Source organism: Octodon degus, unplaced genomic scaffold, assembly GCF_000260255.1.
Source record: "Octodon degus isolate 3935 unplaced genomic scaffold, OctDeg1.0 scaffold00041, whole genome shotgun sequence".
Classification (NCBI taxonomy): Eukaryota; Metazoa; Chordata; class Mammalia; order Rodentia; family Octodontidae; genus Octodon; species Octodon degus.
The window spans coordinates 16,499,873-16,520,750 of record NW_004524617.1 but is presented as its reverse complement, the minus strand read 5'-3'; the positions used below and the strand labels follow the sequence as shown (position 1 = coordinate 16,520,750).

General features: G+C 39.6%; 1 protein-coding gene across 1 annotated transcript in view; it reads left to right on the top strand.

Moving 5' to 3' along the window:
• The window catches only part of Phex (phosphate regulating endopeptidase homolog X-linked), a 243,921-nt gene that overhangs the window by 75,003 nt on the left and 148,040 nt on the right, over positions 1 to 20,878 (top strand). The window contains exons 7-11 of the mRNA XM_004631393.2: positions 884 to 1,000; positions 3,765 to 3,848; positions 5,192 to 5,337; positions 16,017 to 16,110; positions 19,799 to 19,927. Of these exons, the coding sequence (XP_004631450.1) occupies positions 884 to 1,000; positions 3,765 to 3,848; positions 5,192 to 5,337; positions 16,017 to 16,110; positions 19,799 to 19,927 (570 nt within the window). The remainder of the gene's footprint in view (positions 1 to 883; positions 1,001 to 3,764; positions 3,849 to 5,191; positions 5,338 to 16,016; positions 16,111 to 19,798; positions 19,928 to 20,878) is intronic.

Genomic DNA, 20,878 nt, shown 5'->3' with positions numbered 1-20,878 from the left:
TGGTGCTGGGGGATTGAACCGCGGTCCCTGATGCTTTTGCTAAGCTTGTTCTAAGTAGGTGCTTTAGACCACTGAGCCATCTCTCCAGCCCAGGCGTTCTTTCTAATTAAGACTATTTGAGACTTGCTTACTGAGTCAACTACTTTTTATTAAGGGCTTGACGTATGCCAAGGACTGTGTATGTTCTGAAGTTAGAAACATACTAAGGAAAATCTAGAGAGCCAAGGTGTACACTAGGGAGGAAATTCTATATTTCTTTTTTGTTTTGTTTTGTTTTGTTTTGGTTTCTTGTCATCATTTCTTTCCTCTCTCCCTTCTTTTTTCCGCCTGAGCTATGGAGGAGAATTTTATGAAAATGCATAACTAACAAGCCACAGGGCTGCAATCACTGCATTCATCTTTTATTTCTTAGCGTGATGATGGGTAAATTGAGCTGGATGAGAACAAACCAGAGTTTCTGCCAGCGTTCATGACCAGTCAGCCTACTTTTAGAAACAAACCTTTCCCATTACTTTATTAAAGGTTCACTCGCCTGAAAAGAAGACACCTGACCTTTAAAATTTTATCCTGGGCTCATTTGGAGATAGTTCATGTATCCATAATATCAGCCATTATTGGAAAGCTAGTTCTCTTGATATTTGATGGTTGTACCTTTCTGTGTGTCCTGGAAACAGAGAGCCACAGTGCCCACATCCTAATCCCTCTTTTTCTCCCAAAGTGGTAGGAGGCCAGCTGGTATTTCATAATGGCTGCACCCTATTTTGAGTACAGAGTGAAGATGAAGGACATTTATTTCCACCTGCTGTTCCTGCTCTCCTGTGTCTCTTTAACATACTTCCTATGAGGTTGTTGTCATGGTCACTAGTGTCTTTATCTCTTACAGTATCGAGAAGCCCTTTATAAATTCATGGTGGACACTGCTGTGCTTTTAGGAGCTAACAGCTCCCGAGCAGAACATGACATGAAGTCCGTACTTAGACTGGAAATTAAGATAGCTGAGGTAAGTCTCGACTGAAAATTACTTTTACCTGTCCCTTTCTTTATTTCCAGTCTTCTGTGCCAACACCCTTTGGGTAGGACTAAATGGCACCCTCCGGAAAAGGACAACAGCAAGAACTATGATAGGAAAAAGAGCTTTTCATGCTATCTACCTAGTTTAAGTGCATTCCATGTCTACGTGTTGCTTAGTTATGGTTCAAGAATAGAAACAGAGAGATTTGTCTTCATACAGAAATTGTTGTATGGTTCAAATAGGAGATATATGTTTAGTACATCTTTATTGATTTAATTGAATGGAAGGTTATTTTGTGTGTGGTGCCAGGGATTGAGCTCAGGGCTTCACCATGCTAAACATGTGTTCTACTGCTGAGCTACACTCCCATCCTTGGCAGGTTAATTTTACTTCAGGCTTCTTTTTTTACTTTCCCATTCAGATTAAGTCTGTTATAAAATCTAGGCATAAGGAAGTCTGTGGACCAATACTGAACAGAAAATTTGATGTAGAAATTATACATGAAATGCAGAAAGTATTTTAAACCTGACTCTCAGGTACTACTTTGTATCTACCCTTCTTTTTTGTTCCTCTCTTGACACAATTTAATGTATGCCATTGTGACATATATCATGTTCTCAGTAAGTCACCTTTAGTTCTTTCAGGCTCAAGGTAGGGACAGAAAGATATTAAAACAGATTTGTGCTAGAATAATGAGAAAATCTTAAATGATTAACCCTGTTTCTACAGTAACTTTTCTAGAAGAATCGAAGTATAGCAGTCCTTTAATGTACCTAGGTCCAGAGAGAACAAAATATAGTCACATTTTCTTCTGGGAAAACTCCATAGTGAACAGCAACAAAAACCACTTGTATTAAGAAGCTTTTTCATATGGGCTGGTGATCTTTTATAATAAAAGTTGATAAAATTCCTGAAGTGAGTAGGAATTCAAGATTTGTCAGCTAATGGTAGAGGTACGTTGAGGTATGGAGTCAGGGTCAGTGGGGAATTAGTCTCTCCTGATGTGATAATGTTCCCATATATCTCTTTCCACACTCATCCTGTGATGCAAAGAATTTATTCCATCATGTCACCTTTGAAGGTCACGAAGACTGCTGCAGATGTTTTGAAGTGCACTGTACCTCTAAGCCACAGTTCTAAGTCCACAGGTTGTCTAGATTCCCTTCCCAGGCAAATAAGAGGCTCAGACATCTAAATTGGACTAAAGGTATGATATAGTAGAGAGGGGCTCTCCCTGAGGCAATAAGTTGAACCAAAAGGGGAACTAAAAACAGCTGGGCTAAGAAAAGATAGAACTGTTAGGAGCTAAATGAAGTAACAAATCCATTGTGTGCAGGGGACTAGCTGGCAGGGAGGTGGAAATGGCTCTGAGGCTAAAGGCTCTGGGGGCTGTGAGCCTGAGAGGAAAGAAAGAGTGGCATTTGACAGTGTTCTGAGACTGTGAGCCACATACAGGCAGGAAACTCAAAGGTACATATGAGCAGGGAGATGCTAAGGGTACTGAAGCAGTTAGAAAAGAAGATGAAAGTACCTGCGACTCAGCCTTCTGTGATTTTGCCTTACTAATCCGTGGAATATACATTTTTGCCTCAATAGGAATGTTCTCTTTCTCTTTCACTATAGGTCACTGAGTATATTCAAAATTAGTGGGGTATGTAGTCTTAGAGAACCTTCTGATTCTGAGGAGGCAGGATATTCCAATTAAGCCCTAATAAGTCGTGGTAAAGAAGCGTGCATGTCAGCAATCCCAGCTACTGAGGCTGTCCAGAAGGAGAGCTCTTGTTAATGGTGTAGGCTTGTTTCATTGGAAAGGCTTGCTAGAGAACACAAATCTCAGACAAAATCATGAATCATAGTTCAAACCACAGAGGTGGTGACAGTGAATAGGAGGTGCAAAGGTATAAGGTCATGTGTTAGGTGGAAGGTTGTGAGTTTAATGTAAGAAAATCAAATGTAGAAAAGGCCATAAAACATGATCATGCTGTTATTCAGGGTGATGTGGAAGCTACTGTTTATCAACGGAAGTGATTGATATGACCGTCAAGGAAGATAATCACTCTTGCTGTTCTTAGATTGGGCTAGACATGGCAGAGCTAGAAGCTTTGATTTGGTGTTGGCCAACTGATGTAAAGCATGAATATTTGGGATGGAAAGAGTGTGGAGTCAGCGGTAAAGATGTAGGTTTTGAAGTATGTATCTAGGTGATAATGTATCCATACTCCCAGCAGTCGGGTGCAGAGAATCTCAAGGCCAAAGAAACAAGAAGGATACATGAGCTGTTGACAGCATGATTATGGGCAGCAGTGGAATCTAGACAGCGTCATGTTACTCAGTGAAGATTGGCCCGTAGAGAGGAAGAGATGGTCTGTGGCTCAGAAAATATTGAGATCATCACCATTTCAAGACCTGAAGTGAAAGTGGAACCTTTGGCTCAATGGTCTAGCTTCACTTTGGCTGGCAATCCTAAGGCAGAAATGGACCTTGCTCCCTCACATTATAAAGAAAGAGGGCATTCTGAGAAATTCTTTTACTGGGTCAATTTTTGACACTGCAGCGAACATGTAAATTTAAAAAATATTTTTCTTAATCCTACCTAAAATGTTGTCTTTTTTGGTCTCTCTCCTCAGCTTGGCATCACACCAAAGCCTTGAAAAACTTTTTAATACTGTGCAGATGTTTGGCATATGTAGAAAGTAGTCATGCAGTAAGAAATGGCTCATTTGAAAAAATAACTAAAGTCTTTTCCCAACAGATAATGATTCCACATGAAAACCGAACCAGTGAGGCTATGTACAACAAAATGAACATTTCTGAACTGAATGCTATGATTCCCCAGGTTGGTGAAAACTATCCAAGAAGTTTTCTCTTAACTGGTCTTTTTAGAAGTGATTGCATTTTATCTTTATACACATTTTTGCCTTGTAAAAACCTTCTGTTGTTCCTTTTGGTTATCATCACCTTTGTCAGCTATCACATTAAACATCCCTTGTGTGGATATCAGGCTACCTTCTGTTACGGGGAACAGAAAATCTCTGACAGTGGCTCAAAACTATAAAGCCTGTTTTCTTATATGATAAAAATCTATACATAGGTGGTAGTTGGTATTGGTTCAGCTGTCAAAGACCCAAGTTCTTTTTATCTTTGTATTCTACTGTGTTTAGTGTATTTGATTTTTGTTCTGTTTTGTTTTGAGACCAGGTCTCCCTCTGTAATTCAGGCTGGCCTTGAACTCACTATGTAGCCCAAGCTGGCCTCAACTCACAGTGATCCTCCTGCCTCAACTTCCTGGGTGGTGGGATGACAGGTGTGCACCACCACACCTGACAGTATATTTGATTTTTGACTTCATGCTTGATGGCTCATGGTTTGAAAGTGGCTACCATAGCTTTATATATTATAGTGTCTGCCATCAGGGCAAGAAGAAGAGAGAAGGAACAGTGTTGGCCACCTCAGAGTCTTTTCCTAAGGAAAACAAAACAACCTTTCCAGAATGCCCAGATATCTTGCTTATTCTGGGTCATGTGGTCACCCTTAACTCTGGAGTAGAGAGTGAGATGGATTCTGGGCAATTGAATAATTGTCCATTTCAGTAGTAGAGAAAGCCAGGGAAGAAAGGTTGGTAAATGCCATTTAGGGAAGTCGATCTAATACACCAAGAAGTGTTTTAGGGACAAATGGAGAAGCACTCTACATTCTGTTGCTGTTAGTTTCTTCCTGTGATTAAAAAAAGGCAGTTTTGGGAGAAGATTGTAAGGTACTGAGGAATCTATAAAGCAACAAGGAGACTACAGTGCCCCAAAAAGGGAGGGGGGAGATTGCAGGGTGGAGGGAGGCAAGTGCAGGAGGTAGAGGCAAGTGTGGGAGGAAGGGAGCATGGACCCAACTACTAGGCCTGGGTCCTGAGAGCTGAACAGAGGGAGATGGAGTTGGGGGAAGGAAAACCTGGAGGAGCCCAGGGAGCAGCAGTGCTGATTACCAGTGAGAGTGCTCTCCCTGTACACATGTTACATGTACGCAGACTCCATTTGTCCATAGGCATAAAGGGCAATGATCAAGACTTTATTTTTTAGGTAAGTAAAAGATGAGCAGTTGGATTTTTAATTCTCAGTAGACTTATTTGCCTTTCTTCCTACTTGCTGCCTAACAAAGTTTCTCACTCTCTTTTTCCTCTCTCCTCAGTTTGACTGGCTGGGCTACATCAAGAAGGTCATTGATACCAGACTGTACCCCCACCTGAAAGACATTGGCCCCTCTGAATATGTGGTGGTCCGTGTTCCGCAGTACTTTAAAGATCTGTTTAGGATATTGGGCTCTGAGAGGAAGAAGTAAGAACTTTTATGTGCATTTTACTGTGGCTTTTGTTTTCTCTGTAAATCAGAGAGGCCTTCTTTCTACCATCCTTTGAAAGCTACTTTAAAAGAAAGTTACATCAAAAGAGTTACAGGGACGATTAGGTGCCCTTTGTGACAAAGTGGCTCAAACCATTGTCTGGTGTAATTTACTTCCTATGATGACAACAAACGCAGACCATTTTTGCTCCTTATTTCTGGTCTTTCTTCATACTGTTTTCGCTGAGAGCCTAAATTGTTTATTAGTTTTGGGAATGGGTCATGGAATGATGTTATTTCCTGAAATTTCTGTATAAGCATATTAATATTTTCCAGTTCATTCTTGGTCTTCTGCTGCCTTTCTTCTCCTCATTTCTTTTTTAGTCACATCCTGGCAGTAAACCAAAGTACCAATATTGAAGAGATGTAAGATCATTCTTGAAAGCTGTAGAAAAATTGCACTGATGAAATGAATTTAGGAACTGTCAGGTGTTTCTTACTGTAAAGAACCTTTTGGAAATTTTGGATTTGCTAGTTCAGTACTACAAAGAAAAGTCCTAAAATGCCCACAAGGGAAATTTACACATTCATTAAGCCATTTAGCTTTGCCTACAGAAAATGAATCACAAGAAGGTCAACACATTTACAAAAACCATTCGCTAAACCTAATTGCTGGGCCATGATTAAAAATGATATTTTTTACCTTCAAACTCAGACTAGGCTATGTTGCCAGGGGTTTTGCTTAAAAGAAGGCACCTGCTGAAGTCCTGCGAATGAAATGCAGTGTGGGTCCCCACCCTTAGAAGCGTTTAGACCCACTACAGAGTTGCTGTTCTTTTTAAGATCCCTCCTGAGGATAAAAGTAATCCATGTTCATTGAAGGAAAGAAACAAGCAAGAGAAAGAAGAAACAATGCATTTGCTTTCAAGTCTCCCATTTAGAGGTAGACAGTGATTCTTTGAAAATTTTCTAAATGAAAATTGAATTTACAGTTAAGTGCACTTGTGGGCCAGAACCTTGGCGATTCCAGATGTGTTCAATAGGGTAGTCATGCCAAGAGCATTGCCTTAACCATTTGTTGAAAATACACATTCCAAGGCTCTCATCCCCAGTGTCTGATACGGTAGTGCTGGAGGAGGCCGAGGAATCTGCGTGTAATGCACTGATTTCCCCACCACTCAGAGAAGCTAATCACAACACTTAATTTAAAATATTAGTATTATTGGTAGAGTTTAGATATGTATAATTACTGCATTTGTCATAGGGAATTTGTACCTGAACATGATATATCTTAGCTTCTCCCTTATTTCAATTCCCATCCCTTCCCTTCAACCCCTCTTCCCCTCCTTACTTAGAAAATTTTGTTTTTACTTTATCCTTTTCTCCCCTCATTTTTTATTTTCCATTCCTTCCTCCCCTCCCCAGTTCCCTTTTCCTTTCTAGCATTTTCCCCATATTTCTTAATATCTATTAACATTATAGTCTTTACTTACACTTTCGGTTTTACACACCTGAGAGACAATGCAATATTTAGACAAGTGTGTCCAATTTATTTCACTGAAGAGTATGGTGTCAAGGTCCATCTGTTTAGCAAGAACTGTCTTAGGTTATCCTTCTTTATGGCTGATTTTTTTGTATTTTCAAAAATCTCTTTTTTAGTCCATTCTTCTTGATGGGCATTTGGATTGTTCAGAAGATTTAGGTATGACAAATTGTGCTGCTATAAATATGGGTGCACATATAGCACTGTGGTATGATGCTTTTAATTCTTTTGGGTATCTTCTGAAAAGAATGAAAAGGAATCTGGATTTTATAAAAGCAGTCCTGCAGTGATTAGCTTCTTTGAGTGGTTAGGAAATCACTGCATTGCACACTTTCTTTGTAAGCAGTTGCTAGCTTTGACATACAAGACTAGTATTCCCTATCTGAAAAGTTTAGGACCAAAAACATTTTAGATTTTGGACTATCTTTCTGTCTGTCTGTCTGTCTGTCTGTCTGTCTGTCTGTCTGTCTATCTATCTATCTATCTATCTATCTATCTATCTATCTATCTATCTATCTTGGAGATGGGATCCAACTCTAAACAAAAAGTTCATTTGTTTCATATATATCCTATTCACATGGCCTGATGATAATTTTATGCTGTATTATTTATATCAATTTTATGCTACATTTTGTCTGTGACCCTTCATAGAAGGTGAGGGGAGAAATTTTCCACTCAGTGTCAAGTTGACATTCAAAAAGTTCTGGATTTTGGAGAATTTTAGGTTTTGGATTTTAAAATTAGTGTTAACCAACATGTACTGTGAAGTATAACATAACTGATTTTCTGCTTATATAAGTTTCTGAATATATTTTAAATTTTATTAGTAATTTCCATTAGACTGTGGGGTTTGGCATGCTATATGCTCATTGTTAAGTACGTGGTGAATCAGTTTCTTCTATGTGCCTCTATTGCCTCCACTTGTAAAGTTGGGGGTACTTTTGAATTGTATTAATTTTATGTAAAAAAATAACATAACCAGGGGATAAATTGTGTTTTGGTGGTAGTTATATTTAAGAACTGTAGGACTTTCTCTCTGTCTCTCTGTCTCTGTCTCTGTCTCTGTCTCTGTCTCTTTCTCCCTCCCTCCCTGCCTCTCTCTCTCTCTTATTATTATTTCAGTTAATAGTTATTAGTCCATGTTTGCAGTACACATATAACACAGCTTAATTCTTTTTTTATCCCCTTTCCTTCCCTTCCCTTCCCTTCCCTCCCTCCATCTCTTCATCCTCTTCCCATATGAGAAACACCTAACATTATCACTGTGTCTAGATAGTTGGCTCATGCAGTCATAGGTGGGACTTTTTGAGGTGGTTGAATCGAGGGTGTGATTGACTCATGGTCCAATGCTAGGACCAAGAGTGTGTAATTACTAAATCAGTCTATCAGTTAGTTTGGCAAGACCCTAGTCCTGGTAACCTGGATACAGTAGAAGGGACAGAAAGAGGCTTGTCTTGTCCCTTGCTTACTTTGCTACATTCTGTCCATCGTGAATTGTTTCTCCCTCATGATGCCTGTCTGCCACTGTAACCTACCTTGGAGCCAGCAGATTATGCACTGAAACCTCTGTAAACTGTAAATTGAAATGAGCCTTCCTTTAACTATGGTTATTGGGTATTCTGTTTCAGCAATGAGAATTTTTTAACTATTACACATTTTTCCTTACATCCTATTGTCTGTCTTTTAATTTGCTCTTTATTTATAAATTTGGTTTCTATACTAGAGAACCATGTGATACTTAAGCTTATGTCCCTGACTTATTTCATTTAACATTATGGTCTCAAGGTGCATCAATTTTCCTACAGGTAACTCAAGTTTCTCTTTCTCTATGCCAGGTAATAGTCCATTGGGGATAAATACCACATTTTATTTATTCATTCATCTGTTGATAGACATATAGGCAGCTCCCAAGATCTAGCTGTTATGAATTGCTATAAACATGGGTATGAATGTCACGCTGTAAGATGGTGTCTTTAACACTTTGGGGAAGATACCTAGAAAAGGAATAGCTGAGTCAAATAAAATTTCTATTTTTAGATTTTTTGAGGCATCTCCATACTTATTTCCACAGTGGTTGTGCTAGTTCACATTCCCATCAACAATGTAGAAGGGTTCCTTTCCCCCTGAAGCCTCACCTGCATTTGTTATTTGATTTCTTCATGATCATCATTTTTTCTTGGCTAAGATCCAGTCTCAGTGTTGCTTTATGTTGCATTTCTTTAATGGCCAATGATGTTGGAAATTCCTTCACATGTTTGTTGGCCATTTGCATTTCTTTTCCCTGTGAAATGTCTATTTCACTGGCACACTTTTTTCCTTGGATCCTTTATGAGGGGTCCATTTTTTGAGTTCTAATAATTCTAGGTATTAGTTCTCCTGAGAAGTAGCTGGCAGATTTTCCCCATTGTGTAGGTTGTCTTTCACTCTGTTGGTTGTTTCTTTCACTATGTAGAAGCTTTGTAATGTAATATGATTTATTTGTTGAATCTTGATGCTGTCTCCCATGCAGGAAGAGTTCTGTTCAAGAACTCAATAATGAACAAAACAAAATTAAAAAAATAATTAATGGAACATGAAAAAAGAGAAAGGTGAGTTGAGGGTCATGTTGAGGAATAAAAGGTAATTAATAGCTAGAGAACAGTCAGGAAAGAGTAAATAAGGAGAAAGGAAAAACAGCAAAATATAAAGAATGAAATAAAAGATGCGGAAAGAGAAAAAGTTGAAAGGAAAGAGAAAATAAAGTAAAAGAGAAAGAGGGCAGATAACAGTATCAACTTTCTCAAAAATCTAATGAAATGAGAAAAATAATAACAAATAGAAACATCAAAGACAAAGATTGAGTCAAAGAAAAAATTGCAGTCTTGGGATCCAGCCAGTTACAGTTCTCTTCACCTAGCTTCAGAGTCTCGGTTTTTAAGGTGCCCTGCGTGCAGCAGAGGCCCTACTATCTATTCACCTGTGGGTACCGTCCAAGCCAAAGTGTTGCTACAGTTGGTAGGTGGGAGATGCAACCAGCTTTCTGGTCTCTGCTGGATGTAGGCTGCACGGTGGGGGTTCAAGTGGATTCTTAGACTTATTGTGGACACTTGTGGTATCTGCTCCTTATGGAAGGGAGGGCCAGTGGCCTTCCACGCTTGAGGTTACAGTTCTCTGAGGAGTTTATTTCTGGCCACAGTAGTTTCCTGTTGTTGGCTTTCACCTGATCATTCTGGGAGGGTGACACTAGAGTCTCTGAAGTTGCTGTCCAGGTCTGTATTTTCCCTCTGGATCTGGTGTCTTTCCAGGTTTACCTTCCCTCTCCAGGTGTTGTCCTCATCTAGGATTGGGTTAAGTGGTCAGTCTGTGCCTCTGTTTCTCCATGCCAACAGGAAGCAAAACATACAGCCAGTTTGTAATTGGTGGATTGGTCGTGCCTCTACTGTAGGCCTGTTTCAGGACTCCTCATAAAATAGGGAGCAAGCAAAACTGTGACTGGAGAATATTTAGTTCTTGTCAGGAAGATAACTTTGAAAGATGTAAATAGAGTAACAATAGAAGCAAAAATAGATAGATGACTGCAGGCATTGTGAACATATAAAACTTCATTTAAAATCAAGTCACAATTCAATTTTTATATTTCACACAAAATTCAGAGATGGCACACAATCTATTCCTGAATAACTAATTCATCAAAAAATAACTTGAATTCTGTATATCCTTGTGAGATTTAAAGGTACTATATGTGTCTTGTGAAGATCAACAACATACTACTTGAATATCTCAGTGAGATTTCAGGTTGCTGAGCACATTTACTTTTTCTTTTTGATGCTGGAGGTCCAACACAAAACCTTGTGCACACTCATAGAGTCCTCTACTGCTGAGCTACTTCCCAGTCCCCGCTGACCATGTTTGAGTGCCTCTTATGGAAACTTCCAATTTGAGACTAGTTGAGGGAAGTTCCTGTTGGATCTCCAAAGTTACTATATAAGCCATGATAAGCTAGTTGTTCTAACAGCTCTAAAACTCACATTGGCTTGTGCAAGAAAAATTGTACCCTCTGCTCATGGAATAGTACAGTATGTGTGTCCCTGTAAGTCAGATTTCTTCCAAGCCATGACTCAGGGCCCCAATATCCTTCAACCTTTCAGCTCTCTCCTCTTCCAAGATTTTAGCACCCTCTCTATTCATCTGCCAGATAGCAAAAGATAGAAAGTAGAGGTGGCATAGGTATTGGTAGGTAGGCCTAAAAGTGGGATGTGTCACTGTGATGTATATGGTTCATAAGGCATCACTCAGTCATGTGGCTCATCTAACTGTGAGAGAAGCTGGAAAATAGTCTGTGTGGCTAGAGGAAAAGGATTTAGAATTTTACAAAATATACCTCTATTGAAGAACTTAAATCATTTTCTTGAAATGATCACTTTTTTAAGCACCACTTTGCCTACTCCACCATAACATCATGGCCACGGAAGGACAAGCACTTTTGTAACTCCTTTTGGAGCTCTGACATATAACATGGTACTTTTAACACAGGGGACTCTTCTGGAAAAACCTCTAGAGGTTAACTAGGTGTCAGATGCCTCATCACCACCACCAGGGAGATAGCATATGTGCACAAGCCCAAAAGATAAGGAACAGTTCTCCAGGAGAGTAGAAAAAGATATATGGGGCTTCTAGGCTGAAGACCTACATGTTGGTTTCGAATTGGGCATATCCATAACCTCGGGTTTAGGTTTTCATCATCTGAAAAGAGGAATAATGATATGGCCAACTACTCCAAAGTCCTGTCATGAGCATCAGTGGACGGAGTTTTCTCATCTCTTAAATGTAAGCTGTTGCTAATTCAGAACACGAGGTAGCAAATCTTCTTAAAAAAACAAATCTTCCAAGTCAGAGGCTTTGGGGAAAGATTTCCTAGTGCTTTCGCAGTGATGGTTTCTCCTTGGGGATGCTTTGCTTTCCTCTATTTATTGCCATTTGGGGAATTACCATACTGCTGAAAATGCTTTTTGAAAAAAAAAAAAGACATTATGTATTATCTTCAAGGATGATTGCTGAGTTTGATTTTGTTCTGTTTTTCGTGTATGTGAGCATTAGGTGGCAGTGCTTCAGGCATTATGGTCTTATCTGTTTCTGGGGTGGTAATATTAGCCCGCCTGAGCTGTGCTCCACAGCGTTCTGTCAGCATCTTTATAACATGCTTGAGCCACTCATCAACACCAACGTCCTGCTGTGTAAGCTTCGCAGCGTTCCATCTTCCTGCTCTCAGAGGTCTCATTGTTAGGCTATCATCCTAGTAATGCCTTGGCCAGGAAGTCCTGACTATTCTTTTGCGTGTTCATGGATTTCAGCAAGGCAATATTTTTTAGTCTTTTGGGGTCTCAGTGTCTGGCCAGGGAACATAGGCTTTCACTCATTGCTGTATGGTGTAGGGAAAAATACACAGGCTTCACAGTTGGACACATCTGTTGCTGATCTGGCCCGCATGGCTCACTACAGTGGTTCTTCTATTTGGCTGCACATTGGACTTGGTGGGAAGACTTAAAAACATGTGTGCTGGTTCCTACTCTAGAGACTAATTTAATTGGCCTGGTATAGCCTAACTTTTAAAAACTCCCTGGATAATTCTACTAATTTGAGACACACACTCTACATAATATGGAGTTTACATAGTGGTACTGAACCTGAAACTTCTAATATGTAAAATGGGTTAATAACACATCTTTTATTGCTGTGATGTAAGGATTATAGATAGTTTGAGAAGGCTGTGGTGTGGTGGTTCTGCAGTCTGGAAACCATCTCCTAAAGACCGGTTCTACTTTTGCCACACAGCCTTTTCCACCACCAAGATTTGTGGTCTACCTACAACTTCCCCACTTGATCTGGGTCATCACCACCCTCTGGAGAGACTATGTTTTGAATTCATGGAAGGATATCTACCAGCTAGTGACCTTGTAATCTATACCGGTGGAGCCAGGATAGCTGATAATGGAGCGAGCAGTATTTTAAGGACAAAGGAACCACAGATCTTGCAGAGGGCTAGAAGCCTACCTCATTGACATGTTCGACTCTAGACCAGTGATGGCAAACCTTGTAGAGCTTTCAGTGACATGAACAGCCCATTGTGGCATGTGTGCTATAGCTTCACCAGCACTGCCCTAGACCATGGTTGCTGCCTGCATCTTCCTAGTGTGACTGGCCTTCTGCCTACTTTCTTGAGCAATGGCTGTGCTCATCATCCCCTCTGGTACATAGTCTGTTCTTCTGTTATTAGCCTGTTTACCCTCTGCTACCTACACCACCTTTTCATCCTTTGGGAATGACTCACACTGTCTCTTTCTTGAAACCTATCTTTGTTTCTTGGTGTGCATTTTTTTGTTCTCCTAGGGAAGTGTTTGGTATACCTTTTGGGTGCTGGGACCTTCTAAATAATTATTTATGCACTTACCTCATGTGCCCTGCTCAGCTATAAGCTCCAGGAGATCAGGAAGTACATCACCATCTCTCCATCTCCCTAGCACCTAGAACTCTTAGTCTGCATATGATTGCTCAGAATGCCTTGACTCAGTCCATGAAGAAAGGATTATATCTTAGTTATTTTCTCATTGCTGGGACAAAATATCTGACACCCACAACTTAACAGAGAGCCTTATTTTGGCTTACAATTTCAAAAGTTTCAGTCCATGTTTGGCAGGTTCAAATACAGAAACAGCATGGTGAATGGGCCTTCTACAGAGGAGAGCTGCTCATTTCCCAGAGGTAAGAAGCAGAGAAGGGAAAAGCAGGTTAGGGAACTCTACCCTGGTGACCTGCCTCTTACGGTCAGGCCCTGCCTCTTAATGTCACATGCAGCTATAGCACTCCCCAAATCCAATCAACTTCCAAAAGCCTTGCCTCTGAGCACTCGAGAGTTGTGTGGGGATCATTCTTGATCTAAGCATAACCAATGCCATCTGTTCTTAGAGTGTATCCCTTGATTTAAAAATATATATGCACAAACTGAAATCTTGAGTTCTCTGAGTTCAAGTTCTCTGGGTGCTGAATTTCTGCTTTACATTTTTTGAGGATGCTTAAGGATGAAGATGCTCAGTGAACACTGCTCATCCTGTACAGAAGTAAGGGTGTGTAACCAAAAGACCCAAAGGAATGGCATCAAATAGCATTTTGAGATAGCGGCCTGAGCAGAGCATGGATGAGGGCTTCACTTGGCTGACTTGGGTGTTATTTCAGACAGAGAGTGTGCTCACCTTAGGAAGATCCCATGGGGCCAAGAAGAAAAATTTTGTATCTAGATCTTTATCTTTCTTTCTTTCCTTTGTATTTTAGGGAAGGCTCCACAGGGTGTTCAGGGTCTCACTACTAGATCGGACACGTAGTGATCCACCTGTTTACAGCCTCCCAAGAGCTGGGATTACAGGCGCACCCCACCATGCCCAGTCTCAACTGCCGTCTCAGTGCACCCCGGGGGTGGCCGGCCCAGCAGGCCCAGAGATCGAACCCTCGGCCCCTGCGCCTGCTAGCAGGCACTTTAATCTGCTGAACTATTTGGCTGGCCCTCTAGATTCCTATGTTTCAATTGAAAAAAATAATAAGGTTTTAACAAGTTCTATAAAATTGGGAATGGACCCTTCACTTGATCCTGATGGCATATACAGCAGGGACTCTCTCTCAGTTTGGTTTCCATTCAGTTGTTCAAAAATAGTCTTGAGTGACTTTGTGTACCCACATTAGACTTATGAATTTTATTATCTAGTTTAGTTTAAGCTTACCAAGACATGTGACAAGTGGCTTGAAAATTACTGCACAGCCACAGAAACTAAAGCTATTACTAATGATATCAGCAGAAGCAAATAACAAGAAAATGGTAGAAATGACCATTCTCTCGTGCTAGTATGCCACCTTGGTTAGCTAGACAGCAGGGAGGAGAATGGTAATCTGACGAGGTGATGTCAAAATGCTTTAAATAGTTAAGAAGACTATATGAAGTGTGGATTTATATCCACTGTGGTATTAACCTAATCCTATATGGATAACATGTCTTAAGGAATGACAATAATTTTTGAAGGCTCAGTGACTTCTCAAGTTAATTTGATTTTCTTTTAAAATGTTTATTTCTGCATTTGGTTAAATATTCCTAATATATTACTTACATTGCTATATAAATTAAAACACCCATTTATGTACTAGCATATACGCTGCAAATTTTTTTTTTTCTGATCAGAGTTCAGGTCTCCCTTGTTAGAGCAGCAGCAGATGAAAGCGTGGGTGGCTCTTGATGAGCTGCTTACCATCATCATGCCACACTGCTGTCAAGTTTCAGATGGGCCCAAGAGCCATTTTAGGACGTTGTGTTATTATTCACCATGGTAATGGCACAGCTGCGAGGCGACTGGTCATTAAAAATCCATCATCACTATTAAGTTAGCAATTAACTCAGAACACACATTCTTCTGAGGTCAGGACATCTTTTGCTTTTAGAAAAAGGCAATACCTAAAATGTAACGGAGTTTTAAAAGTATGTTTTATGTGCATAACAGAAACATATGGGATTGTTCATATGTTTGGAAGTGAACAACAACAAAAAGCTTAGGAAAGTACTCCTTGCTGAGCAGTTTCTTATTTATTTTAACCGCACGATAACCTTGTGAGGTAAGGATCATCATCCTTGTACTACAAGGAAAGATAAATCAGAGAGATTAAGCAACTTTCTTGAGCTCACAGAGTATAAAGCCAGGGTGCAAATTTAGAGGATTGATATTAGTCAATATTTTACTGTTAGTTTCCAAAAGCAAAGAATAGATGTGAATTGTATGAAGTCACTTCTAATTCAAAGGTATTCACAATTTCCTGACATAAAAACCTGGGTAATAGTGGATTCTCTGCCCTTAGAGGGAAAGGAAAACGTACACTCTTAAGCCTGGGGCTGGAATCTTTATTTCATCTAGCTGTAGTAGGTGCTGAGAGGCAAGCCAATTTTGGCTGCTCTCATTGACATTGTATCATCTCATGTCATTTCTCAAGTGAAAATGCTGCATTTTTGTATGAGCCAGAGGTGTCTCTGTGGAACTTTGCCAATCGTTTTTCTGAAGGTGTTCTGCAGAGCATCAGATATTGACCCGAAATACAATAAATGTGCACTTTTTTCTGTTCATAGGACCATTGCCAACTATTTGGTGTGGAGAATGGTTTATTCCAGAATTCCAAACCTTAGCAGGCGTTTTCAATATAGGTGGCTGGAATTCTCACGGGTGAGTTTAAGAAAATTGTGATGTTACTTCACTAGAGAATTTAACATGTCAGAACGATCTGTACATTAACTGGTCCAATAAAAATCATCTTTAGGGATGGAACAGAGGGAATGTGTAGCTTAAACTCTACTTTTTCAAATTGTTTTCATTCAGGTGTGGCACCTGATAAAAAATAAAAGTACATTCAAGCTTGACCTTGATTGCGCTGAATAAAGATGTATTTCTGGTGACAGGGCCACCACATTGCTTCCAAACTCTCCTCCACTTCTCAACTTTAAACTGGGTGACTTTAATTATAGGTTGAACACTTGTTAGTCTATGTTTGTATCTTTTAAAGTATATTTGTTTGTATTTTTTTTGTTAAAAGTTTCACTGACAAATAGTAATTGGGATATTCATGTATTCCAATTGAATAGGTATTTGAACTACCTCTATATGATAGAAAGATTCAAATAAGTGAATTGAGGTCTAGGAAGATGGCTCAGTAGGATAAGCACTTGCCTGGCAAGCGTAAGGGCTTGAGTTCAATCCCCAGTACCACAAAACAACAACAACAACATTAAAAAAACCAAATATGTTAATTGACATCATTATTCTATTATCTTACTAATGTATTTCTGTGTTGAGAACATAAAAATTTATTTTAGCAGATTTGAAATAGTTGTTTAATTTTAATTTTAGTTTTTGTATTTTAGTAAGGGTCTACAGGGTCTCATAGTGATCCGCCTGTGTTCAGCCTCCCAAAGAGCTAGTTTTATAGGTGCATGCCACCACAGCCAGTCTCAATTGCCCTCTCAGCGTGCCCTGGGGGCCGGGCTGGCATGGCACACTGGGGATCGAACCCCAACCACTGCATCTACCTAAGCAGGTGCTTTAATCTGCTGAGATATTTGTCTGGCCCCCTATAATTGTTATTACTAAGTATACTATCACAATGTACAGAGAGGCACATTCAATAGATTGTCACTTATATGTCAGATTTAAAGTAGATTTCAAAGGGGCCTGGGGTTCTATCCCTGGGCATGCTGTGCTGGCCCTGCCCCTGGGGTGCATTGAGACGGCAATTGAGACTGGGCATGATAGCGCGCCTGTAATCCCAGCTTTTGGGAGGTTGTAAACAGGCAGATCTCTACAGGTTTGATCTAATAGTGAGATGCTGAACACCCTGTAGACCTTCCCTAAAATACAAAAAAAGAGAAAGATTTTAAATCTTCTTTTCTGTATGGATTCTGTATGATCCCACATATATATATATGAGATCTAAAAAAGTTATCTCTTAGAAACATAGTACAATGCTGATGACTGAAGGCTGAGGAAGGGAGGGCAGGGAAAGGGGAGATATTGACCAAAGGTCTCAATTAGACCAGAGGATTGAGTTTTTGTAATCTATTGCATTAAGCTATCTTTTCATTTTCAGTGTTCTACATATTCAAAATGTATATGATATATGTGTTAGACTGTAAGTTTCATTTTTAATTTTGAGTTATAATTTTATTTATTTTTTATTTATTTATTTTTTTTTGTACTGAGAATTGAACTCAAGACCTTGTGCTTGCCAGGCAGGTGCATGTGCAGCTGAGTTATATCCCTGTAACTATGACTTTTTTTTGAGACAGGTCTCTCTGTGTAGTTCAAGTTTGAACTCATTTTGTAGCCCAGGCTGGCCTTGAACTTACAGAAATCTTCCTGCCTCAGCCTCCTGTGTACTGGGATTACAGGCATCTACCAGTATTCCTGGCATAATCTTTTTTTTTTTTTTGTGGAAGCTTGTGCTTGTCAGAGAAGTGTTTATTCCACTGAGCCATCTCCCCAGCCCCCATAATCTTGTTTTTATTATTACTTAAATCTTTAATCTTGAGTCTCTTCTGATTCTTACAGGCCCATGACACCTAACGCAGTTCTCTCTTCTCAGACATCTCACTTAAGTGCCAGAGTCAACTTCTTTCTTCCCACTTGTCCGGCTCTTGATTCTTTGTACCTTGGCTGCTCTTTCTGCCTCCTGAGCGACACAGATGCTAGTCCATGCGTGTGTCTGAGTCCTGCATATTAGCAGTTCTGCTACCACTTGAGGACTTACAAATTTTGTGGCTTTGAAAAAGTATTTCATTTTTCTCTCTTTCCAGTTAAAGTTGTGAATAGCAAATCTCATGAGCTTTGATTTCTTTGTGTAGACATCTTAGTTATTAGGAAAACTAGTTAAGTACAGAAATGGATAGTGGGCCAGTTCGGTTGAAGCATAGTGTGATTGTTTGGGTGCATCTTGACCCTCGAATGTCAGTAGAATATAAAGTCACTTTATTTATATTTCAGGTTTCTCCTATCAGAGGAACCATGTGATATTTATATCGAAAAATATAAGAGCAAAATAAAAGATACATAATAGGAAGTGGAGGGATAGATCTTATGCAAACTGGAAGGGGACCAAGAGTAGGAATGTAGTCATTAAATTCTGCAAACATATACTAATAAAGATTGAAAAAGAAATAAAGTCACTTTATAGAGATTAGTATGAAATAACTGCATATATGTAGGTCATATCAAATTGTGAAGATACAAAACAAGTAGACTTTTTGGTGTGAGTGTATTTTTATCTCTTACGGATCACATCAAAGACAGTACCCAGCTGCTTTCCACCCCCACTGTGAAGAGAAAGAGAGAGAGGGAGAAAGAGAGAGAGGTGTAAGAAGTAGTGTGTAAGAATTCGAGGTTAGATATGAGGGAATGTTTTTTGAATGTGAAGTGCTAAATATAATCTTAAATTAACCAAAGAAGGTTGTAGAACCTCTTTCTCTAGAGGTTTTAAAATAAATTCATCTGTCACCTTTGGCAGGGGTCATGTTTCCAGAAAGCAGAGGAAGAATAGGTGAACTTCAGCATTAATCACTTTTGCCCTCCTCTGACAACCTGGATCTTACACTGCGAGGGGTGCTTCTGCTCACCATCCTCAGGGCCTCCCTCTTTTCCCTGGCTGCCTGCATCCCCAGCCTTGAGGGACAATTTAAATGACATATTCCTTCTGCTTTCATCCCCTCAAGTAAACTTTTGAACCTTCTGAATCTTGCTCTGGAAGTCCCTTACTTGTTTGTAAATGTTTTCTTATAATGCTATAATTGGGACAGATGGGGAAAACAGCTCCATCTGTATTTTCCTTGTTTATCAGTGCATCCTCTTCTGTGACACAGTGTAAATATGCTCCCTCGCTTAGTCGTGGTGGGCCATGTTCTGATCTGCTTCATGGCGCATGCTACAGAGAACAAAGACATGCTGGCTGGCAGGGACCTTGATCACCAGTGAGCCTTGAACTTTCTTGGTGGAACTTCAGTTCTGAATGGACATTAAGTACTATCTGGACATTTCAGCATGATCCTCTCCTATCCCTGCTGACCATGGAAAACCTATACCCTTGTCCGGATCCTTAGGCTAATGGAAAAACTCCTTAGGCTAATGGAAAAAAAGAAAGGTGAAATACATTATTTTCCTTGTGAGAAAACATTTTTAGTTTTAGATATAAATAGGGAGAAGCAGAGTTCCTTTCTTCATTTCATTTCACCTTTGCCCTGCTGTATGACATATGTGTATGAGTTGGATTGTACAAGGTTTTATAGACTCTTTTCTTTAGATGGATTGAAAGTTTTTGATCATATATTTTATCAAAATGAAACTCAACCAGATCAATTATTTCCCACAGGTAATTCAGGGGACCACAACTTTGCTGCCTCAGTGGGATAAATGTGTCAATTTTATTGAAAGTGCACTTCCTTATGTTGTCGGAAAAATGTTTGTGGATGTACACTTCCAGGAAGATAAGAAGGAGATGGTGAGTGGAGCCCCAGCTGGTAAAACAAACAAAACAAAACAATAACAAAATTGTGCCAGTCTAGCCAGATCCGGCAAGAAGATGATGCGCAAGCCCCTGTCAGCCATCCAGGTGGTAGAGTGCTGTAGGTTTTTTTTTTTTTCTGATTCTTTCCACTTCTCACAGAGATGGGAAGAAGGCTCATCAAAGGAGAGTGTGATGGGTGACAAGATCATGAAGGCTGGAGCAGAGAGGAAAAGGTGTGACATAGTTGTCCAGAGGAGTGAAGAAATAATTTGGTTGAAGAAATGCAGTATGGTTTCTTGGAGGTAGGCCAGGTCTAGGTCTAGGTGAGATTCAAGGTCAGGAATTTAAGGAGACTTGTCACCATGGCAATATGTCCTTTTTCATCTGTTTCAGTTACATGGAAGAGGGAGTGAATTTTTTTTCTTGAAGCTTCATAGAGGTGCATTTGACAAAAATCATATAGATTCAAAGTATGCCATGTGATGATTTGATATACACCATAAAACAGTTATCACAATCAGATGAACACATCCAGCACCACACCATTATGTGTTGTATGTGGTGAGAACTCATCTTGTTCTTAAAATATTTCAGGTATGTAATGTATTCTTAGTAACTAGTCACCATGCCAGACATTACATCTCCAGAATTCATTCATCTTACAACCAAAAGTTTGTATCATTTAACAAGCATCTCCTTATTTCTTCACTCTCAGGTCTTAGATTCTACAAGTTCAAAATTTTAAAATTTGTATATGTAAGTCAGAGTGTACTGGGTTTGTTTTGTGTTTCTGGATTATACACTTACTATAATGTCCTTCAGGTTTATGTGCATTATTGCAAAATGCAAGATTTCCTTTTATTTTATGCTCAATAATGTTCTACTGTGTGTATGTGTACATTTTCATGTACTGCTCTAAACTTATGTCCAGTCTACTTCTTGGCT